Consider the following 24,913-nt stretch of genomic DNA (forward strand, 5'->3'; position numbering starts at 1 on the left):
CCTCTAAAGAATCAACAAAAAAATTATAAAATGAAGCTAAAATTAACAATGTGAAAGAAAAAAGTAGTAACAATGTGAAAAAAAAAGAGATGACAACTTTCTTTATTCTCTTCCAATTATTCAAAATCTCTTCCATAGGATATAATTGAGGGACTCAAAGGATTGTCATGAATATGTCATTAACCCATTTCATGGATGAAAGGTGAAAGTAACAAGTATATTATTATGAACATCAACAAATGTATAATATCTTCATTTCTAATATAATAACACAAAATAAAAATTTCACTTGAACACATAATAGAGAAATCTTAGCAGATCTTAGTTAATCTACAATAAAATTATCAAATAAATATTAAGATACAATAAATGAAGAGAAGTAGCTATCATCAAAACTAAGACAATATCATGACATAATTTACAGATCGGAAAATTAGTGAAGCACACAGTGATATTTATAGCCAAGATATATAAAAACTCAAAAGTCAAGTTAGAAAAAGATCATTAAAATATCATTAAATCTCTTTATTAAAGAAGTGAAAGGACACTTTATATTTTATTCTTTAGAAATGGTTAGATTTCCAAAACTATTAAAATCCAAATTTGTTGTTATTCTTTAAAGTTAAAACGTATGACTATAAGTATTCAACATATGTACTAATACACATAAAAGAATATGAAGAACCAATTTTGAAACTGTTAAAACATTTATTGTATGGTAGTCAATATGATACTTAACATTTATTTAAACATATGTTTACATCTTTTTTTACACAAATTATTAAAGAAGTATTTTCTTTATTTAAAGATAAAAATGTTTAATTAATTATATAAGATGAATTTAATTAAATATTTTATAGCCTTTTCATTAAATGTAGGGATAAAATGGTAATTCAACTTATATGTTTTGAGGTTCATGCTTATAATAATATATGATAAATACTTAAAAATAAGTAAGAAATAACTATCACTTTTTGTTCTTAAATTACCTTCTAAAAAAGCTTGACATTTCTCTCATGATTTTTCAAAAGCAAAAGATGGTCAAGAAGAAAATCAGTTAAAAAATTTCAAAAAATATAAAAATTTAAAAATCATTTGTCATGCATGTATGGTGTGTTCCACATAAAGTCAGCACAAATGGCTTACAAATCCTGCCTTTACACCTCAACATGAGATTACAAAAAGAAGTAAGATAAGGTAACTGTCTTAAAAGAGAAGTTAATACAATTGGCCCTATGTAATAGGTTGAAATATTTGAATGGCTCCTTTTTTTTTCTTTCCCTTTACCTAGTATAATAAGAAACAGATCAAAGTTTTATGGATGACTCATTCATGATCCACAACTAATTAACTTTAATGTCATATATAAATCCATGTAATTATCTTTGTCAACCTTGATCATACAAAGACTAATAAAGCTAACTTGAGATAATTTTACTAAGCACCAAAAGCTTTCTCATACTTTTACTCAACAGTAGCTTACATCAGAAAGCAAATCCTCCAGCTCAAAAGTTGACTACATCACATGTGCACACAAATCTTGATAACAAAATAAGGCAGCATGACATAGTTTACTGTAATTAAAACGACAGATAAAAGAAGATATTTTGAAAAGATCGGCAGAAAATTGAGAAATATTCTATATTGATGACCCACAGCTGACTCATGCAACAGTTGGTAGTTAAAAGACTACTGTCTTTATCTGCTTGCCATGACCATCTTCCATCTGCAACTTCAAAACACTTGTCTAAAATAAAGCAAAGTGAGTATTTTCCTCGAGTGATAATCGACTTGTTCTTGTAGTAGTTGTTGGATTTTAAAAAAAGGTGTGAATGGAAAATGAAGAGTTGCGACTTTTATGAAGAGTTGTGACTTTTATGAAATGTTGCGACTTTGATGAAAAGTTGTGACTTTTATGAAAAGTTGCAATTTTTATGAAAAGTTGTGACTTTTATGGAAAGTTGTGACTTTTATGAAAGGTGACGACCATTCTGAAAGATTGTGACTTCTCCAAAGGTTTGTGACCTTTCCGGTAAGGCACAATAAGAACCTTTTCGCACCACCCTGTGTTTTCTATAAATTGAGGGATTTCCTTTCATTTTAAAATAGAATTCATGGACTTCTTCTTCAACTACTAAATCTAGTATTCTAAGTGTACTTTACTGCCGTTGAGTGGTTTGCTGACACCGGAGTTTTTGGTATCTATACTCTGGTGATTGAGATCATTTTACCCTGGGAGGTCATATTCCAAATCAAACCTCGGATACTAGAGGGGAATAATTTCCTTAAGGGGACACTGTGAATTCAGTGGACTTGATCTTTTTCCTATTAAAATTTTTCCAGATTCTGGTACGTGTTTTACAAACTTTAGATTTGTGAATTAATTTCAGTTCTTCTCTTCTTTTTGTTCTTCACTGGTTCATTAAACCTGGTAACTTCGTGTTTCTGCAAAGTTTGTTGGAATCAGTAAGATTCTTTAGACACATATTAACAACAATTCTTCTTTAAGAAAAATATTTCGTATATTTTTTTTAAAATCTGTTTCTGATTTTAGTTTTGCTACTAGTTTTAATTTTCTAGTTGTGAAAATGTTCTTAAACTTTGTTTTCTTACAAAGATGTTCAAAGTTTTGTTTTAAGTATGTTTGAAATACAATATCAACAACAATCTTAAGGAAATTATTATACTGTTAGTATTTTTGTATTCTACTGATTGAGAGAATCTAATTATGGAAGTAGAAGATAAATGCGTTACTTCTTCATAATTCGTTATTTTGTTTAGCAACGTCGAAATGAGAATGTAAACAGAAAATTTTTACGGTATTCCGTTTAAAGATTACCAGGTAACCTTCTTATTAAATTATTTATGGAGGAAAATAGTTTCTAAGAATTATCATCTTTGATTTTTTTTTAATTATGTATATCTTTGGAAAAAGATCTGCAAACCATATGTTGTGGAATGAATTTTACTTCGCAAATATTGTTGCTTTTAAAATTCTTTAGTTTGCAAAAATGAGAGATGCATATTTTTGTTTGATAAAATAGTATGTCAAAATGTTATAGTTGGAAGACTATTTGATAAAAAACCATTTCTATGTGATAAAGAATATGTGTTATTCTGTTTGGAGAAAAAAAAAGACTTTTGTAGTTTTGTACTCCATGAGAAATGTTAGTGTGTCTGATTTTTGTAGACTAAAAACTTTTGTGGTTTTATACTCTGGATAAATTGGACTATGCAATTGGTTTGAAGAATATGAAAACTTCACATAATAAGTCAATATTGTACTTTTGATTTTCTATAAACTTAAGTGTTAGTATTTAAACTAAGTGGTATGTCTATTTATGATAGAGGAAAAATACCGATGACTTAGAATTTGTGATTTTGTGTCTCTATGGAATGAACTTTGACATTGTGTAAACATTGTCAAAGAGAATTGCAGCACTATAATTCTTTCGGAGAATAATGTTTCCAACATTAAAATATGTGGAAAAACTATTTTTGAGATCACATTTGAAATGTGGGGGTTATTTGCTTATGATTAGACTTGGTGTCTAATTAAACTTTGGAGCAAAAAATATGAAATTCAATGATACTTTTGTATTATGTTATACCCACAAAATTCTTGAAGTATATTTGGTATTGTGGTTGTTGAGTTTCTCTATTACTAGTATATAGTGTGACTAGTATCAAACATCCAAATTATATATATACTTGTTCAAAAGAATTGTGTTCTTTTATAAAAAAAAAATCACTTAAAATGTTGTGATTTTTCATAAAAAGATATGTCTATTATAATAAAAGTATTTGCGTAGACATGAATATTGGTGAATAGTCATTTTTTATGTTTTTGTAAAAATAACAGTTGGACTATATTGTCTTTATTGAACCCGATGAAACTTTGATCATAGGTAGTTCTATAACAATCACATTGAAAGTTATGGAAATGTCCTTCTGAAAAGGATATTTGACAATCTAAACAATGTTTGTATCACACAACACAAAATTGTAAGAAATAGGAACAAAATATTAGTGAGGAAAAAGCTATCTCGCGAAGAGCTTTTCAAACTCAATGTTTTTATTTGTTCTTACTTGCTTGAGTCAATGTTTGTGACATGAACACTTGGGGCATGTCAATTACAAAACCTTGTAAGAAAAACTGATCAACTTAGAAGTTTTGCCTAACTTCGAGTGCAATAAATAAAAATGTCAAGTTTTTGTGGAATCTAAGTATGTTGAGCATTCTAATAAATCTGTTGAAAGGAATTCTAATCCCTTAGAATTAATTTACACTGACATTTATGATCTGAAGTTAACACCATCTCATGGTGGGAAAAATTATTTGTTACTTTTATTGAGAATTGCATTAGAAATGACTATGTCTATTTGCTAAATGGTAAGGATGAAGCAATAGAAATGTCTAGACAATATAATATCGAAGTTGAAAATCAGTGTGAAAAAATATATAATAAGTGATAAGAATGAAGAGTATAAATCTCATTGTGCAGAAATATGTTTGGAAAGTGAAATATCAAACTACTGCCATATTCACCTCAATCTAATGAAAAACCGAACGTTGAAAGAAATGATGGATGCATTATTTATAAGTTCGGGTTTACACAAAACTTGTGTGGAGAAACTATCCTTACTGCAAAAGGGATCAACAAAAAGTTTTGTCCTTTTAGAAAGAAAGCAATTTTGTTTGATCAGAATACAATCTTTTTCATATGAGAAATGGAAAGAAAGGAAATCCAACTTGAAATATTTCAAAGTGTGGGGGTATCTAGTCAAAGTCCAAGATCCTATTCCTAAAAGAATTAAAATAGGACCCATGACTATGGACTGTAAAATTAGACTTGAGTAGTCTAGAGAAGGGTCTAAAAGGCCTAGGAAATGAAAAAGGATAATGTACTTAATAAAGAGATTCAGAGGCTTAGTAAAATGTTAAATGTCATTTACTTCCTTCAAATATGATTTTGTAACATTTTCTGTGTCTTCTGTAGACTCATCCTTTGGAAAGATGGTGTCAATAAACAATATTGAAAGTTAATTGATCTTCTTCAAGAAAATAAACCTTTGGGTTCAAAAGGAATCTTTAGAAGGAAAAATAACAGTTGATGGAACTGTTGAAAAATATAAAGCAAGACTTTAAGTCAAAGGCTTTAGAAAAAAAAAGATTTTGATCTTGTCGATATATATACTCGTTAGTAATTAGAATTACATCCATTCGGATGCAAAAATTATTAACTGTGGTATATGACCTCTAAATTCATCAAATGAATGTGAAAAGAACTTTCTTAAATGTAGAATTGGAGGAAGAAATTTACATGGAACAACCCGAGGGTTTTGTGGTACCTGGTAAATAAAAGAAAGTATGTGAACTTGTTAAGTCACATTATGGAAGCACCAAAACAATGACATAATTCAATCAAACCATGTCGGCAAATGGATTGAAGAATGATGAAAGTGATAAATGTGTTCACATTAAAATCATAAGGTCATTGTTTGTTTGTATATTGGTGATATGTTGATCATCAATAGAGACACTAATGACATAAATACTAATAAACGTATGCTATAAAGCAAGTGGAATGAAAATTATTGGAGTTGCTAATGCGATCTTAGATATAAGAGAGTCGTAGAACTCCATAATGTTTAGCATTTCACGGTCTCATTGCATTGGAAAGGTACTTAACTAGTTCAAATATTTGAATGTCAATATTGTCAAGTGTCCAATAAATGTGAGTTTTGCATTTCAAAAGAGTGAAAACAAAAGTGACTCACAATGGGATTGTGCTAGATTTTGGGAAGCATGATGTATATCATATAGTGTGTGCGATTTGATATAGCATTTGCTATTTTAAACTGAGTCCGTTCACAAGTGATCACAAATAAATTCATTAGATGACAATAAATAGAGTTTTGGAGTATTTAAAATAATACTTAAAACTATGTCTTGCATTATAACAATATCCAACAATATTGAAAGATATAGTGATGCAAATTGAATCATCGGAAGAATGAAGTAAAATTTACGAGTGGATATTTATTTACTATTGGTAGAGGAGCAGTCTCTTAGAAATATTTCAAAAGAGACATGTATCGCTAGCTCTACAATGATCTTTGAGCTAGGTGCTATAGATAAGGTCGGTGAATAAGTTAAAAGACTCCGGAATTTCTTGATAGATATTCTATTTTGGCCCAAGCCATTGGCATTAGTATGCATACACTTTCACAGTCAAGATGCAATAGGTAGGGCATGGAGCATGATGTATAACGGAAAGTCTCGTCATATACGATATAGACATGACATTGTTAGAAAACTACTCTCTAGTGGAATTATCAGAATTGACTATGTAAAGTCAAAGGATAATGTGTCGGATCCACTTACAAAAAGGCCTAACTAGAGAGAAACTTAAAAGATCATCTAAGGGAATGAATTTACGGCTTAGGACAAGTCATCATGGCGGTAACTCTATCTAGCAGACTCGAGATCCCAAGAGCTAGATTCAAGGAGAAAAACAAAGTTGTGAATAACGGTTCGGCATTGTCAATAAACTCAATCCATTCTCATGATGAAGACAATGCTCAGGGACAAGGATACAACATTAAGGCTTGTTAATAAGTTAATAAAAGCTTAATGGTTTTAATGATTTACTAATTTTGGAAGAGTTGACCAAATAGTGTATCTACGCGATAACATGGTTAGAAATCACCTATGTGAGTGTGAAGTGTAAGCCGCTTCAAGAAGATGATTGTCAAAAGCCCATCTCTCTATACACTCATGAAACCAGGAGGTGTTCATGGCTAAAACGAACACAACCGTAAGAACCATAGATGGTAAAGGGTTAATTGTGTGACATATGGTTGTCTAGGTATATACCAAAGTTCGACGGTTCAAAGATATCGCATCTACCGATTGACCGAGTATATCCGACATATGTTCACTACAGAAAGTCCAAGGGGAAACCTACTTATCCAGATGCAATTAATTCTTGCTTGTAAAGTACACATACTTGTTCGTTTCTTTGTCTTCGAGTCATTCCCCATTCATGCGGGGGATTGTTGGATTTTAAAAAAAGGTGTGAATGGAAAATGAAGAGTTGCGACTTTTATGAAGAGTTGTGACTTTTATGAAATGTTGCGACTTTGATGAAAAGTTGTGACTTTTATGAAAAGTTGCAATTTTTATGAAAAGTTGTGACTTTTATGGAAAGTTGTGACTTTTATGAAAGGTGACGACCATTCTGAAAGATTGTGACTTCTCCAAAGGTTTGTGACCTTTCCGGTAAGGCACAATAAGAACCTTTTCGCACCACCCTGTGTTTTCTATAAATTGAGGGATTTCCTTTCATTTTAAAATAGAATTCATGGACTTCTTCTTCAACTACTAAATCTAGTATTCTAAGTGTACTTTACTGCTGTTGAGTGGTTTGCTGACACCGGAGTTTTTGGTATCTATACTCTGGTGATTGAGATCATTTTACCCTGGGAGGTCATATTCCAAATCAAACCTCGGATACTAGAGGGGAATAATTTCCTTAAGGGGACACTGTGAATTCAGTGGACTTGATCTTTTTCCTATTAAAATTTTTCCAGATTCTGGTACGTGTTTTACAAACTTTAGATTTGTGAATTAATTTCAGTTCTTCTCTTCTTTTTGTTCTTCACTGGTTCATTAAACCTGGTAACTTCGTGTTTCTGCAAAGTTTGTTGGAATCAGTAAGATTCTTTAGACACATATTAACAACAATTCTTCTTTAAGAAAAATATTTCGTATATTTTTTTTAAAATCTGTTTCTGATTTTAGTTTTGCTACTAGTTTTAATTTTCTAGTTGTGAAAATGTTCTTAAACTTTGTTTTCTTACAAAGATGTTCAAAGTTTTGTTCTAAGTATGTTTGAAATACAATATCAACAACAGTAGTTACAAAGAGTATTAATGACCACTAAGAAGAGATCATTAAAATTAAATATGTCTGATTATGCAGGAAAATCTGTAATTAGTAAGATGAACAAACTTGGAGAAAGGATGGACTGTCTTGCACAAGGCATCCGTGAGCATGGTGAGAACTTATACATTCATGATGAGAACTTAAAAGGAACAATAAAAATTTTACCAACACAATATTTTATTTAAGTTTAAAACTAGTATTTCGAAGTTGAAATTGTGTGCAACATGTGTTTACTTTGGAATGAAAGAGTTGGAAGTATTGTGAATGAAAACCATCATCTCACTGTTTCAAATACTGAAGTTCAATATTTATAAATATGGCGCCAAACATCAACTTGCAAATAATTACATCAGTTTTTACAAATCAAATCATGGCCATACACAAGGGTAAATCTAACGAAAAACAGACTAAGAGAGTCAAGATGTACAAATTTTCTGCAATAAGCACTATTTCCATGTATGACAGAAAGTACTGATGTGAAGTCCTTAATGTTTCAACTTTAATTGTGCAGTGAGCCTTAGCCCGAAAATAACAGAAACTGTGAAGGGAAAATTGAGCCTTGGAGCAAAAATTCTTCAAGTAGGAGGGTTAGAGAAAATATTCAAGCAGAAGTTTAGTGTCAAAGATGATGAAAAGCTATTGAATGTTTGTCAATGCTATTTATCAACGACAGCTGGTCCAATAGCAGGCCTTCTCTTCATCTCTACCGATAAGATTGCTTTCTGCAGTGAGAGATCAATAAAGTTCTTATCTCCAACTGGAAAGTTGCTAAGAATCTACTATAAGGTACCACTCTGCTCCGTTTTTCTCCAACTCTTAATTTTTTTGTACACGTAAGGCATAATCTGATAGGCCGGTTCACATTGCAGGTATCGATCCCAACAAGCAAGACAATGAAAGCAAAAGAGAGTGAAAATAGGGAAAAGCCATCACAAAAGTATATACAAGTAATTACAGAGGATGATTTTGAGTTCTGGTTCATGGGATTCCTTAATCATCAAAAGACTCTGAGATATCTGCACCACGCAATTTCAAGTATTTCAAGCAGCTAGAAGACGGCATATTTTACTTTCTTTTTTTAATTTTTTTTCTTATTACACCCGTTCATCAATGTCAAATGTTGATGTACAGATCTCTTCAAACTTGTAATTAGTTCCATTGTTCAAAGGAGAGATTAGGTGTTTTAGGCTTTGAACTGTAGCTGTTAACACGAATGTATATATAGGCTTATTGTAAAAATAATGCAGTCAGAAGGCTATTTCAATTTTTGGGACTTGGCATTGTGATTTGATATAAATTTTATTCATTTTATCAGGTAAATCTTATCATTATTAACAAGGCCGAAAAAGGCCATATACAAGAGGTATACCAACCAGTAAAGGACCTACACAAAGATATTGTTCTTTACAAGGGACATCCAATCCTCTATACAACCCGTAACTACACGGGTGCACCAAAAACTCAATTCTACACCTTTGAAAGACCTCAAATTTCTTTCTCAGACGATACACATCAATGCCCTAGGAACAACATTCTAGGCCCTGCTTCTTCCAGCTTTCCAGTAAACCAGCTTAACTTGTCTCACCAGGGTCTCGAGGCCAAGCTACAATGTAGCAGAAGATCATCTACGTTTTCGTCCCACCTCATTGCATAAGTTATACCAGCTGATGCAAATGACTTTTGTTTTCCTAAGGTTCTTTGTCGTCAAGATCACCCGTCTAGCAGCTAACCAAGTGAAAAAGCACACCTTCCTCGGAACCTTGGGAATCTGAATAGACTTAACAGAAAAACCCTCCTCAACCCTCACTAAAAGCTTCTCACCGAAGACTTGATAGGAAAAACACCATTGTTTCCCCACCTCCATCTTATCGAAAGGGTTCTGTCAACTGCCTCACAATGCTGACGGAGTAACAGTAGCATCCGTTCAAACTCATTCACCTCCCAATCCTGGAAAGCTCTCCTGAACCTCAAATCCCAAAATATTATTTTTGCTTGTCGCCGGGGACATCTGTTGGCTACCTCCTCCCTTTGACAAGATATCCGATAAAAGCATGGAAATTCAACTTTAAGCGACATGTCTCCCACTTTTCTTACCCGAGTCTTGGCTCTAATATACATGTCCTTCATCGCCTTAATGTAATCCCCCAAGACACTTTTAGCCTCCCAACATCTACATATAGGTCAATAGACACCATATGTAAGTCCCTCTTCCATTCCTCTACTTCTCCTCTAGTCAACTCACAAGATGAATGGCTTCTGAGTAAGTTGGTAACATGTGAAGGGCTTGAACACATATATGTCGATTAAGAAAATGACTTTTCCGGCAAGTCCAAGTAAAATAGCTTGTAATATACTAGGCACTTCTTTTTTTCAATGTTGTTTCCTATTTCTATAAACAGAAAATACAAGCACTTTTTGTTCTTAAATTACCTTCTAAAAAATACTTGACGTTTCTCTCATGATTTTTCAAAGGCAGCAGTTGGTCAAGAAGAAGATAAGTTAAATTACTCAAAAAAATTATATCATTTGTCATGCATGTATAGTATGTTCCACAAATTCAGAAATGGCCTACAAAACCTGCCTTTACACCTCAAGATGATGAGATGGAAAAAAAAAAGGTAAGATAATGTAACTGCATTAAAAGAGAAATTAATATAAACTAGAAGAGTTGGCCCTATGCAACAGGTTGAAATATTTGAATTGCACTTTTCCCCTTTGCCTGATATATTAAGCAACAAATCAAAGTTCATAGATGACTCATTCATGATCGACAACCACTACTTAACTTTAATGTCATAAATCCGTGTTATTATCTTGTCAACGTAGATCATACAAAACTAATAAAGCTAACTTGAGATAATTTTACTATGCACCAAAAGCCTTCTCTTACTTTTATTCAACTTGTAAAAGTAGCTTACATCAGAAAGCAAATCTTCTGACTTAAAAGTTGACAACACCACATGTGTACCCAAATCTTGATAATAAAATAAGACAGCATGAGATAGTTTACTGTAATTTAAAAGACAGATTAAAGAAGACATTCTCAAAACCTTTGCAGCAAATTGAGAAATATTCTATTTTGATGACCCATAGCTGACTCATGCACCATTTAGCAGTTAAAAGATTCATCAATTTTTCACAAACTGCTGTGTGTGTATATATATAGTACTTCAAGGAATGTTCTTAAACCATCAACTGAAACATAATAATATCTCGCTTACCTTCAAAATATATCAATTTTCTTCACAATCAGAAGTCACAATGAAGAACTTACTCGGTAGAAATGAGATTGGTGTTTCCATGAGTTCAGCAGTATACTCATTTGAACGGCAGCCAAAAAGACTACTGTCTCTATCTGCTTGCCAAGACCATCTTCCATCTGCAACTTCAAAACACTTGTCTAAAAGAAAGCAAAGTGAGTATTTTCCTCGAGTAATAATCGACTTGTTCTTGTATTAGTTATAAAGAGTATTAATGACCACTAAGAAGAGATCATTAAAATTAAATATGTCTGATTATGCAGGAAAATCTGTAATTAGTAAGATGAACAAACTTGGAGAAAGGATGGACTGTCTTGCACAAGGCATCCGCGAGCACGGTGAGCACTTCTATTCATGATGAGGACTTAAAAAGAACAATCGAAAATTTACCAAGACAAATTTTATTATAGTTAAAAACTACTATTTTGAAGTTGAAATTGAGTGCAGACATGAGTTTACTTAGAAAAGACAAAGTTGAAGTGTTGTGAATGAAAACCATCATCTCAATAGAAAAATTCCAAAAATAAGTTTTTGAATAATTTATGTCTGTTTCAAATACTGAAGTTCAATATTTATAAATATGGCGCCAAACATCAAGTTGCAAATAATGACATCAGTTTTGGCAAAGCCAAATCATGGCCATACACAAGTGTAAATCTCATGAACAACAGATAAAGGGAGTCTAGATGTACAAAATTTTCTGCAATAAGCACTATTAATATGTATGACAAAAGTACCGATCGTAAAGTCCTTAATTTTTAACTTTAACTGTGCAGTGAGCCTTAGTCCGAAGCTAACGGAAACTGTGAAGGGAAAATTGAGCCTTGGAGCAAAAATTCTTCAAGTAGGAGGGTTAGAGAAAATATTCAACCAGAAATTTAGTGTTAAATATGATGAAAAGCTATTGAATGTTTGTCAATGCTATTTATCAACTACCGCTGGTCCAATAGCAGGCCTCCTCTTCATCTCTACCGATAAGATTGCTTTCTGCAGTGAGAGATCGATAAAGTTCTTATCTCCAACTGGGAAGTTGCTTAGAATCTACTATAAGGTACTAATCTGCTCCATTTTTCTTCCAACTCTTAATTTAGTATCCACGTAAAGCATAATCTAATAAGCCGGTTCACAATTGCAGGTATCAATCCCAATAAGTAAGACGATGAAAGCAAAAGAGAGTGAAAATAGGGAAAAGCCATCACAAAAGTATATACAAGTTATCACAGAGGATGATTTTGAGTTCTGGTTTATGGGATTCCTGAATCATCAAAAGACTCTGAGATATCTGCACCACGCAATTTCAAGCAGCTAAGAAGACAATATATTTTCCTTTCTTTTTTCATTTTTTTTCTTATTACACCCGTTCATCAATGTCAAATGTTGATGCAAAATGAATGTACAGATCTCTTCAATCTTGTAATTAGTTCCATTGTTCAAAGGAGATTTTAGGTTTCTAAAAGTTTGAGCCATAGCTGTTAACACAAATGTATATACTTATTGTAATAGTAATGCAGTCAGAAGGCTAATTCATCTTTTGGTACTTGGCATAGTCATCACTTCCTAGCAGATCGTAATGCTCCTCGAAAGAAATATTTAAAACATTATGGCAAATTCCCAACAAAGGGAGTGCCCCTTGATAATATGAACACAATAAATAACAAAAGGTAACAGATAACAAAAGCAACAATCTACATGAATAAGACTAATACTACGACGGACATGGTGCTCCAGACTATCACCAAGCCTAATCCTATCGAATATCAAGATAACACTGCACTACCTACTAACCTTTAACCCTAATTTGCGACCTTCATACCCTTCTATCTAAGGTCATGTCTTTAGTAAGTTGAAGTTGCACTATGTTCTATCTGATCACCTCTCCCCAATACTTTTTTGATCTACCTCTACCTCTCCTCGAACCCACTATGTCCAACTTCTCATAATATTCTCACACATCCATCTCAACATTCTCATTTCCGCAACTTGCATCTTCTTAGCATGAGAGTTCTTGACTGACCAAAACACTACCCATACAACAAAGTCAATTTAACCACCACTCTATAGAACTTACCTTTAAGTTTTGATAGTACCTTTTCATCACACAAGTCTCTGGAGGTAAACCTCAATATCTTCCCCATCGCATCAGTAGGATGTGTGACATCATTATCGATCTCCCCATTTCCTTAAATAAAAGACCCAAAATACTTCAAAATTTCTCTCTCTTGGGGATAGCCTGTATATCAAGCCTCAGTTCCGTGCTTGCCTAATGCGCTGCATCACTGAATTCACACCCGAAATATTCTATTTTGTTCCAACAACATAGGCCCCTTAACACTCCAGAGTTTGTCCCTACACCTCCAACCAAATGTTTACTCGGCCACGAGTCTCATATCAGTACTATGTCATATACCAATAATATACATCATCACACCTCACCATGAATATGCTGCATCAATTCATCAGTCACCAAGGAAAATAGAAACGAGTTAAGTGTTGATCCCTGGTGCAATGCCATCTCGACTTGAAAGTGCTCTGAGACTGCTCCCACTGTTCTTACCCGAATCTTGGCTCTATTATTTATGTCCTCCATCACCCTAATGTAAAGGCCCTAGTACACTTTTGGCCTCCCGACATCTACATAGGACTTCCCTCGAGACTTTATCTTATTTCTTTTGTCTTTTCTAAGTTAGTAGACACCATATGTAAGTCCCGCCACCATTCTCTGTACTTCTCAACTAGTCAACTCATAAGATGAATGGTTTCTGAGTAAGATTGTAATATTTGGAGGGCTTAAATTGAACAAACATTTGTCTGAGAAGAAGATTGACTTCTCCGAAAAGTTAGCATAAGATAGCACTCTTTCATTTTTCAATGTTGTTTCCTATTTTTCTCACAGAAAATACAATCACTTTTTATTCTTAAATTACCTTCTAAAAATACTTGACATTTCTCTCATGATTTTTCGAAGGAAAAAGTTGGTCAAGAAGAAATAAGTTAATTCACTCAAAAAAATTTATATTATTTGTCATGCATGTATGGTATGTTATACATAAAGTAAGAAATGGCCTACAAATCCTGTCTTTACACCTCAAGATGAGTAACAAAAAAGGTAGGATAAGGTAACCGGTTGAAATATTTGAATGGCTACATTTTCCCTCTTGCCTGATTTATTAGGCAACAAATCAAAGTTCATGGATGACTCATTCATGATCAACAACCACTACTTAACTTTAATGTCATGTATAAATCCGTGTCATTATGTTGTCAACCTTGATCATACAAGACTAATAAAGCTAACTTGAGATAATTTTACTATGCACCAAAAGCTTCTCTTACTTTTACTCAACTTGTAAAAGCAGCTTACATCAGAAAGCAAATCTGCCTAACTCAAAAGTTGACAACACCAAATGTGCACACAAATCTTGATAATTATAAAATAAGACAGCATGACATAGCTTACTGCAATTAGAAAGACAAATAAAAGAAGACATTTTCAAAACCTTTGCAGAAAATTGAGAAATATTCTATTTTGATGACCCATAGCTGACTCATGCACCACTTAGTAGTTAAAAGATTCATCAACTTTGCCCAAACTGCCGTGTATATATATATAGTGCAGCAAGGAATGTTATTAAACCATTAACCAAAACATAATAATATCTCAGTTACCTTCAAAAAAATATAGCAATTCTCTCCAAAATCAGAAGTCACAATGAAGAACTTACTCGGTGGAAATGAGGTTGGTGTTTCCATGAGTTCAGCGGTATACTCATTTGAACGGCAGACAAAAAGACTACTGTCTCTATATGCTGGCCAAGACCATCTCCCATCTGCAACTTCAAAACGCTTACCTAAAATAAAGCAAAGTGAGTATTTTCCCTCGAAGAATATTTAACTTGTTCTTGTATTAGTTATAAAGAGTATTAATGACCACTAAGAAGAGATCATTAAAATTAAATATGTCTGGTTATGCAGGAAAATCTGTAATTAGTAAGATGAACAAACTTGGAGAAAGGATGGACTGTCTCGCACAAAGCATCCGTGAGCATGGTGAGAACTTACATATTCATGATGAAAACTTAAAAAGAACAATCAAAAATTTACCAAGACTATTTTATTTTAGTTTAAAACTAGTATTTCGAAGTTGAAATTGAGTGTAGACATGAGTTTACTTTGGAAAGAAAATGTGAATGAAAACCATCATCTCACTGTTTCAAATACTGAAGTTCAATATTTATAAATATGGCGCCAAACATCAACTTGCAAATAATTACATCAGTTTTTACAAATCAAATCATGGCCATACACAAGGGTAAATCTAACGAAAAACAGACTAAGAGAGTCAAGATGTACAAATTTTCTGCAATAAGCACTATTTCCATGTATGACAGAAAGTACTGATGTGAAGTCCTTAATGTTTCAACTTTAATTGTGCAGTGAGCCTTAGCCCGAAAATAACAGAAACTGTGAAGGGAAAATTGAGCCTTGGAGCAAAAATTCTTCAAGTAGGAGGGTTAGAGAAAATATTCAAGCAGAAGTTTAGTGTCAAAGATGATGAAAAGCTATTGAATGTTTGTCAATGCTATTTATCAACGACAGCTGGTCCAATAGCAGGCCTTCTCTTCATCTCTACCGATAAGATTGCTTTCTGCAGTGAGAGATCAATAAAGTTCTTATCTCCAACTGGAAAGTTGCTAAGAATCTACTATAAGGTACCACTCTGCTCCGTTTTTCTCCAACTCTTAATTTTTTTGTACACGTAAGGCATAATCTGATAGGCCGGTTCACATTGCAGGTATCGATCCCAACAAGCAAGACAATGAAAGCAAAAGAGAGTGAAAATAGGGAAAAGCCATCACAAAAGTATATACAAGTAATTACAGAGGATGATTTTGAGTTCTGGTTCATGGGATTCCTTAATCATCAAAAGACTCTGAGATATCTGCACCACGCAATTTCAAGTATTTCAAGCAGCTAGAAGACGGCATATTTTACTTTCTTTTTTTAATTTTTTTTCTTATTACACCCGTTCATCAATGTCAAATGTTGATGTACAGATCTCTTCAAACTTGTAATTAGTTCCATTGTTCAAAGGAGAGATTAGGTGTTTTAGGCTTTGAACTGTAGCTGTTAACACGAATGTATATATAGGCTTATTGTAAAAATAATGCAGTCAGAAGGCTATTTCAATTTTTGGGACTTGGCATTGTGATTTGATATAAATTTTATTCATTTTATCAGGTAAATCTTTTCATTATTAACAAGGCCGAAAAAGGCCATATACAAGAGGTATAACAACCAGTAAAGGAGCTACACAAAGATATGGTTCTTTCCAAGGGACATCCAATCCTCTATACAACCCGTAACTACACGGGTGCACCAAAAACTCAATTCTACAGCTTTGAAAGACCTCAAATTTCTCTCTCAGACGATCCACATCAATGCCCTAGGAACAACATTCTAGGCCCTGCTTCTTCCAGCTTTGCAGTAAACCAGCTTAACATGTCTCACCAGGGTCTCGTGGCCAAGCTACAATGTAGCAGAAGATCATCTACGTCTTCATCCCACCTCATTGCATAAGTTATACCAGCTGATGCAAATAACTTTTGTTTTCCTAAGGTTCAGGATCACCCGTCTAGCATCTAACCAAGTGAAAAAGCACATCTTCCTCGGAACCTTGGGAATCTGAATAGACTTAACAGGAAAACCCTCCTCAACCCTCAGTAAAAGCTTCTCACTGAAGACTGGATAGGAAAAACACCATCATTTCCCAACCTCCATCTTATAGAATTGGTTCTGTCAACTGCCTCACAATGCTGACGGAGTAACTGTAGCATTCTTTCAAACTCATTCACCTCCCAATCCTGGATAGCTCTCCTGAACCTCAAATCCCAAAACGTTACTTCTGCCTCTCCTCGGGGACATCTGTTACCTACCGCCTCCCTTTGACAAGATATCCAATAAAAGCTTGGAAACTCAACTTTAAGCGACATGTCTCCCACTTTTCTTATCCGAGTCTTGGCTCTATTATACATGTCCTTCATCTCCTTAATGTAATCCCCCAAGACACTTTTAGCCTCCCAACCTCTACATGTGACTTCCCTCGGGACTTAGTCTGTCCTTTTCTAGGTCAATAGACACCATATGTAAGTCCCTCTTCCATTCCAATACTTCTCCTCCAGTCAACTCACAAGATGAATGGCTTCTGAGTAAGTTGGTAATACGTGAAGGGCTTAAACTGAATACACATTTCTCTATTAAGAGAATAACTTTTCCAGAAAGTTCTCGTAAAATAGATTGCAACAAACTAGGCACTTTCTTTTTCAATGTTGTTTCTTATTTCTCTAAACAGAAAATACAAGCACTTTCTGTTCTTAAATATACCTTCTAATAAAATACTTGACGTTTCTTTCATGATTTTTCAAAGGCAACAGTTGGTCAAGAAGAAGATCAAGTTAAATTACTCAAAAAAATTATATCATTTGTCATGCATGTATGGTATGTTCCACATAAATTCAGAAATGGCCTACAAAACCTGCCTTTACACCTCAAGATGATGAGATGGAAAAAAAAAATTCAGATAAGGTAACTGCATTAAAAGAGAAATTAATATTATGTAGAACAGTTGGCTCTGTGTAACAGGTAGAAATATTTGAATGGCTACTTTTCCCCTTTGCCTGATATATTAAGCAACAAATCAAAGTTCATAGATGACTCATTCATGATCAACAACCACTACTTAACTTTAATGTCATAAATCCGTGTTATTATCTTGTCAACCTTGATCATACAAAACTAATAAAGCTAACTTGAGATAATTTTACTATGCACCAAAAGCCTTCTCTTACTTTTATTCAACTTGTAAAAGTAGCTTACATCAGAAAGCAAATCTTCTGACTCAAAAGTTGACAACACCTCATGTGCACCCAAATCTTGATAATAAAATAAGACAGCATGAGATAGTTTACTGTAATTAAAAAGACAGATAAAAGAAGACATTTTAAAAATCTTTGCAGCAAATTGAAAAATATTCTACATTGATGACCCTAGCTGACTCATGCACCACTAGTAGTTAAAAGATCATCAACTTGTCCCAAACTGCTGTGTGTCTATATAATGCTGCAAGGAATGTTCTTAATCGATCAACCAAAAACATAATAATATCTCAGTTACCTTCACAATACATCAATTCTCTTCAAAATCAGAAGTCACAATGAAGAACTTACTCGGTAGAAATGAGGTTGGTGTTTCCATGAGTTCAGCAGTATACTCATTTGAAAGGCAGCCAAAAAGACTACTGTCTCTATCTGCCTGTCAAGACCATCTTACATGTGCAACTTCAAAACACTTACCTAAAATAAAGCAAAGTGAGTATCTTCCCTCGAAGAGTAATCGACTTGTTCTTTTATTTGATAGAAGAGATCATTAAAATTAAATATTGTTGAATATGCAGGAAAATCTGTAATTAGTAAGATGAACAAACTTGGAGAAAGGATGGACTGTCTTGCACAAGGGATCCGTGAGCATGGTGAGCACTTATATTCATGATGAACACTCAAAAATAACAATAAAAAATTTACAGAGACAATCATTTGTGTAAGTCAAAAATTAGTATTTCGAAGTTGAAATTGTGTACGGACATAAGGAGGAAACGAAAAAAATTGAAGTATTGTGAATGAAAAGCATCATCCCACTAGAAAAACTCCTTAAACAAGTTTTTTTTTATTACTTTCACCACTATTTCAAATACTGAAGTTCAATATTTATAAATATGGCGCCAAACATCAATTTGCAAATAATGACATCAGTTTTAGCAAGCCAAATCATGGCCATACACAAGTGTAAATCTCATGAACAACAGATAAAGGGAGTCTAGATGTACAAAATTTTGTGCAATAAGCACTAAAAATATGTATGACAGAAAGTACCGATCGTGAAGTCCTTAATTTTTAACTTAAATTGTGCAGTGAGCCTTAGTCCGAAGCTAACGGAAACTGTGAAGGGAAAATTGAGCCTTGGAGCAAAAATTCTTCAAGTAGGAGGGTTGGAGAAAATATTCAAGCAGAACTTTAGTGTTAACGATGATGAAAAGCTGTTGAGTGTTTGTCAATGCTATTTATCAACTACAGCTGGTCCAATAGCAGGCCTCCTCTTCATCTCTACCGAAAAAATTGCTTTCCGCAGTGAGAGATCAATAAAGTTCTTATCTCCAACTGGAAAGTTGCTTAGAATGTATTATAAGGTACCACTCTGCTCCATTTTTCTTCCAACTCTTAATTCTGTATCCACGTAAGCATAATCTAATAAGCCGGTTCACAATTGCAGGTATCGATCCCAATAAGTAAGACAATGAAAGCAAAAGAGAGTGAAAATAGAGAAAAGCCATCACAGAAGTATATACAAGTAATTACAGAGGATGATTTTGAGTTCTGGTTCATGGGATTCCTTAATCATCAAAAGACTCTGAGATATCTGCACCATGCAATTTCAAGTACTTCAAGCAGCTAACAAGACAAAACTTTTTTTTTCATTTTGTTTCCTAATACGCCCATTCATCAATGAATGTACAGATCTCTTCAAACATGTAACTAGCTCCATTCCTTCATTGATGCTTTAGAGTTTTTAGGCTTTGAGTCATAGCTGTCAACACAAATGTATAAACTTATTGTAACATTAATGCAGTCAGATTCATCTTTTGGGACTTGGCATAGCCATCACTTCCTATTTGACCATTTGAGTAGCAGATCGTTACGGGGCCCAAAATTTGAGGTAGTGTACAATCTAACATAACAAGTTCAATGAGTAATAACAAGGTACTTTTTGTTGTTATAGAACTTATCCCTCTTATAGAAAATGACTGTAAGGAGCTCAGGTATTGTTAAATAAGTGACAAACTCTATAACGCAAACTGTTACCAGAAAAAGTTGGATAAATTCTTAAAGGATTAGTAGATGTCTAGAGTAGCGGGGACATAACAACTAACTCCACTTATATAAATATTGAAGTAGTACCGCTTCAAATAAGATCTAAAAGGTCGGTTTTGTAAAAATTAACGGGATCAAGATTGAGTAGATGGTCTTAAAAGTGCTAAGAGCAAATGCTGGTTAGTCCGCTACTAAATATTATTACGCTTGTGGTACTCCCAGCTTGATATAATAAAACATTCAAATCTTAGGATACCATCTACTTAGTCAAACTTTAAAAGTTTTACACTAATGGAAAGTTCAAATCTATACAAGATACTTTCTATGTATGATTTTACAAGATATATGACAAATTATTGGGGGATTTGTTTTTTCTTCTTCTTGAGAAAGGTAACTTTTACTTCTATATATCCACAGGTATACTGTATCAAAGTGTAGTCCCCTTCCAAAAAGTTTTACATAAACACGTTTTCAGTATCTCCTATCACTACTTGTTTATACCAAAAATAGTAAAGCCCTAGGCGGTTTGTCTTTATCTTATGAATATTGTTCTGTTTCCTTCAAAACATCTTTGATTCCTTTCCTTCCAAATTGTCGACCAAATGCAAGTTGAGGCAATCAGCCATCTCTTCTCCTTTTTTCTTGCATTTCCATCCTTGTTCAGCATTGTAGGACTTCTATAATTCTTTTAGATTTCATCCACTTGATCTTCCTCTTATGGATGAACATCTGTCACAATTGATCTGTCCATTTGAAGTGTAAAACAAGATGGAGTCTCCGCCCGTTCTTCACATAGATAGCATCTTGAATGTAGACTGAATTTCCTCTTGTTCAAGTTCTCATGTGTCAAGATTGCCTCCTTTGCCAAAATCCATCTGAAGTAATTAACCTTGTAGGGAACTTCCGTTCTCCAAACCATTCTCCAGGGCTATCCTGCTTGCTGTACCTCAGAAGAACTGAGTTCTCTGTATGCAGATTTTACTCTGAATTCTCCCCTTCTCTCCCCCTTCCATACTATAGTCTATCGTCCTCTTCTATCAGAACGGTAGCCATATTCATCGTGTCAAGAAATCTTGCTATGTTGTCATTTCCCAATCATTTAGTTTCCTTCTCAGAGACAGTTTAATTCTGCCGTTGTTGCTTCTTGTGCTTGGCTCAGACTATATAGTACAGGAAAAGCATGCTTGAGTGTCTCTTGTCCACACAAAATGCCATTCCAGTTAGTTTCTAACATTTAGATGGCTTAAATAGAACAGACACATCTGCTCGTGAGAGAAACCGACATTTTCTTTTAAGTAATTTCTCAAGTTCTATAAATGTAAGCACTCTCTTGAAGTAATGCAAGTTAGCTTGCAATTTACTAGACTTTATCGAATCGTAAACAAAATTACTTGGGTTCCCCTAAAGAATACATGGAAAATATCTCTACAAGCACAGTAAATTTGACATGTCAAACTCTTCTATCTTCAATGTTGTTCCTATTATTCTAATACAAAATACAATTACTTTATGTGCTTAAATTACCAAGATTTTTCAAAGGCAAGAGATGGTCAACAAGAAAATATATTTAGTTTACTCTAAAGAATTAAATCATTTGTCATCCATGTATGGTATGTTCCACATAAAGTCAGCATCAATGGCCTACAAATCCTGCCTTTACACCTCAACATGAGATAACAAAAAAAGTAAGATAAGGTAACTGCCTTAAAAGAGAAGTTAATATATATAATCTAGAACTATTGGCCCTATATAATAGACTGAAATATTTTGAATGGCTACTTTTTCCCTTCGCCTCGAGCAGCAAATCAAAGTTCATGGATGACTCATTCATGTTCCAAAGGGGACAATCCAGTGGTGCTGGTTGATCACCACCACTTAACTTCAATGTCATAATTCATATCATTATCTTGTCAACCTTAACTCATACAAACCTAAGAAAACTAACTCGGATAATTCTACTATACAGAAGAATTTAGGGGTAATAAGAACTACGAGAAGTTTAGGAGTGCACTGAATAAACCATGCCAAGTTTAGGGGGTAATGAGGTAGCTATATCGATTATCAACGTGAAGAATTAAACTACCTTACTAGTTATGACAAGATGACTTCAAAATGGAAAGCTTTCCCCTTACTTTTTACTCAACTAGTAAAAGTAGGTTACATCACAAAGCAGACCTGCCAACACAAAAGTTGAAAACACCTCATGTGCACACAAATCTTCATAATAAAATAAGGCAACCAAAGATTTAGTTTACTGTAACTGAAAATTAAAGCTAAAAGGATCCATGTTTCAAGACCTTTGCAGCAAATTGAGGAATATACTATTTTTTTATGAAGGTATTGTCATGGTCAGCTTGTGCTAATCCACCAAGTATATATCTTCAAGACTAAATGTAAATATAAAAAATAAATTTTCACCTATATATGAACAAGATTTGAACTATATGTATAACTTCTTACCAATATATTCAGTTATGATGTTCTATATACACAGTATAATTTTTTGACGAAAACGGTGTTCAACCACCACTTTTCGGTCTATGTGAATCTATCAAGTATTAGGTAACTCTGTCCATCATGGCTTAGGTAGATAGGAAGAAATTCCTAGCTTCGTACTCCGCTTTCCCATGATTTACACCCACCAACATAAATTAATAGACTGAAAGCAAAAGGAAAGAAACAAAGAAGAAAAAGCAGTGGTTGAACATGCACTGCACTTTGATAAAGAAAACTCTAAAAAAAAAAAAAAAGCAAGATCTTTTTTTGCTTATTTTTGATGACCAATAGCTGACTCATGAAACAGTCATCATCAACTTATATATATAGTGCTACAAGCAATGTTCTTTAAAACCATCAACCAAACCATAATAATATCTCAGTTATCTTAACAATATAGCAATCCTCTTCAAGATCAGAAGTCGAAATGAAGGACTTAATCGGTGGAAATATGGTGAGTGTTCCCATGAGCTCAGCAGTATGTTCATTTGAAAGGCAGCCTAAAAGACTACTATCCCTATCTTCTTGTCAAGACCATATTCCATCTGCAACATCAAAGATCTTATCTAAATTAAAGCAACGTGAGTATTTTTTCCGTCTCTTAATGAATAATCAACTCGATACTGTAGTAGTTCTAAAGAGTATAACTTAATGATACCGGTGGCTAAACTTCAACTTGCAAATATTGAATTTAGTATTTGAAAGTGAAGCCGCGGCCAAACACAATTGTAAACCTAAAGAACACATATAAGTGAGTCATGAAGTACTAAAACTCATGCAAAGAAGCAGTAATTATGTGTATATACAATAACAAAGTATTGATTCTTATGTCATTAACGTCGCCACTTCTAATAATGCAGTGAGCATAAGCCCGAAGCTAACAGAAACTGTGAAGGGAAAATTGAGCCTTGGAGCAAAAATTCTTCAAGTAGGAGGGTTGGAGAAGATATTCAAGCAGAAATTTAGCGTTAGAGATGACGAAAAGCTATTGAAGGTTTCTCAATGCTATTTATCGACGACAGCAGGGCCAATAGCAGGACTTCTCTTTATCTCTACTGATAAGATTGCTTTCTGCAGTAAGAGATCAATAAAGCTCTCATCTCCAACCGGGAAGTCACTTAGAATTCGATATAAGGTATCGATCCCAATAAGTAAGATCAACAAAGCAAAAGAGTGTGGAAATATGGAAAAGCCATCACAGAAGTATATACAGTTAGTTACAGAGGACGATTACGAGTTCTGGTTTATGGGGTTCTTTAATAATCAAAAAACTCTAAGATATCTGCAGCAGGCAATTTCAACTTTCACAAACTTCAATCAGCTAAGACGATAGTTTTTTAATTTTATTTTGTTTCCTAATACACCCATTCATCAATGTAAAATGTTGATGCAAGATGCAGATATGTTCAAACTTGTAACTAGCTCCATTGCTCAAAGGAGGTTTTAGATTTTTTAGGCTTTAAGCCTAAGTTGTTAATACGAATGTATAGACTTATTGTAAAACTAATCAAACAGGAGGCTAATTCATCTTTTGGACTATCCATCCATTTTCATGACATCGATAGTGAGCCTTGATTCATATCCCCATAGCGTAATCACACACCCATAGGCTATATAGAGTCTACGGTAGTGTCAAATATCTCAAACTACCTCAATAGTTCAAGCCCTGGTTCTTGAGTGAAATATGATCAAATAGGTAACCAAACCAAAAATCTAAGATTTGAGAGGTAAATCATGTGTTATTATAACATGTTCCATAGTACCTCAGCAGCCCCACAGAGTGGCGATTGAAGCCAGAGGGCTCACAATAGCGATTTCTGAGCTTGGGCTTACTGCCTCCCGGACCGTGCCTTGTTGAGGCGAGGCATGTGTTGTGCTTGCAACCTCTTTTGTTACCATGCAGAAAATCACTAATGTTGTGATCATGACCCCTTTATTGCTATCAAAGCACCAGTTCATAATAACAGGTGTTTCCCTTCTCTAAACCACAATCCATTTTGATCCTCGTAGAAAATAAGCAAATACCCACACCATACAACTAACTCAATTTAGTCCTACGCATGCTTCCGACATGCCTCCAACATATACAAGGTTTGTGTACACTCTACCCTCCCCGAACCCTACTTGAGGGATTACAGTTGGTTTGCTGTTGATATCTCGTGTAATAGCAAAGCATTCTCAAACTTCATATAACTACATCTTTATGACATAAACCCAAAAAACAAACCAAATACAATCAATCTATACTTCTTGATCATAGATGTGGTCAAATTACCCCAAGTGAT

The 24,913-nt window shown here is 33.9% G+C and overlaps 5 protein-coding genes across 5 annotated transcripts; all 5 read left to right on the plus strand.

Annotated features, from left to right (window-relative positions):
* Window positions 1-1,665: 1,665 nt before the first annotated feature.
* On the plus strand, window positions 1,666-9,224 carry LOC138347832 (putative GEM-like protein 8). The gene is made up of 4 exons (XM_069296375.1): window positions 1,666-1,762; window positions 7,988-8,062; window positions 8,463-8,737; window positions 8,821-9,224. The coding sequence occupies exons 1-4, from the start codon at window positions 1,666-1,668 to the stop codon at window positions 9,001-9,003; spliced, it is 630 nt and encodes a 209-aa protein (XP_069152476.1). The 3' UTR covers window positions 9,004-9,224.
* A 1,790-nt stretch (window positions 9,225-11,014) lies between these two features.
* LOC101252476 (GEM-like protein 4) lies at window positions 11,015-12,743 on the plus strand. The gene is made up of 4 exons (XM_069296417.1): window positions 11,015-11,366; window positions 11,475-11,549; window positions 11,988-12,262; window positions 12,347-12,743. Exons 1-4 carry the CDS (start codon window positions 11,129-11,131, stop codon window positions 12,518-12,520), a joined length of 762 nt encoding a protein of 253 aa, XP_069152518.1. The 5' UTR covers window positions 11,015-11,128; the 3' UTR covers window positions 12,521-12,743.
* A 2,103-nt stretch (window positions 12,744-14,846) lies between these two features.
* LOC101244273 (putative GEM-like protein 8) lies at window positions 14,847-16,407 on the plus strand. The gene is given in 4 exon segments (NM_001319673.1): window positions 14,847-15,074; window positions 15,184-15,258; window positions 15,646-15,920; window positions 16,004-16,407. Coding segments are annotated over 4 exon segments (687 nt in total). The 5' UTR covers window positions 14,847-14,920; the 3' UTR covers window positions 16,187-16,407.
* Window positions 16,408-18,352: 1,945 nt separating this feature from the next.
* On the plus strand, window positions 18,353-19,909 carry LOC101243979 (putative GEM-like protein 8). The gene is made up of 4 exons (NM_001319246.1): window positions 18,353-18,575; window positions 18,662-18,736; window positions 19,176-19,450; window positions 19,534-19,909. Exons 1-4 carry the CDS (start codon window positions 18,422-18,424, stop codon window positions 19,714-19,716), a joined length of 687 nt encoding a protein of 228 aa, NP_001306175.1. The 5' UTR covers window positions 18,353-18,421; the 3' UTR covers window positions 19,717-19,909.
* Window positions 19,910-23,009: 3,100 nt separating this feature from the next.
* Window positions 23,010-24,131, plus strand: LOC101243696 (pleckstrin homology-like domain-containing protein). Its single transcript, NM_001348389.1, has 2 exons — window positions 23,010-23,209; window positions 23,489-24,131. Exons 1-2 carry the CDS (start codon window positions 23,056-23,058, stop codon window positions 23,959-23,961), a joined length of 627 nt encoding a protein of 208 aa, NP_001335318.1. The 5' UTR covers window positions 23,010-23,055; the 3' UTR covers window positions 23,962-24,131.
* The last annotated feature ends 782 nt before the right edge of the window (window positions 24,132-24,913 follow it).

Source organism: Solanum lycopersicum, chromosome 4, assembly GCF_036512215.1.
Source record: "Solanum lycopersicum chromosome 4, SLM_r2.1".
Taxonomy (NCBI): domain Eukaryota; kingdom Viridiplantae; phylum Streptophyta; class Magnoliopsida; order Solanales; family Solanaceae; genus Solanum; species Solanum lycopersicum.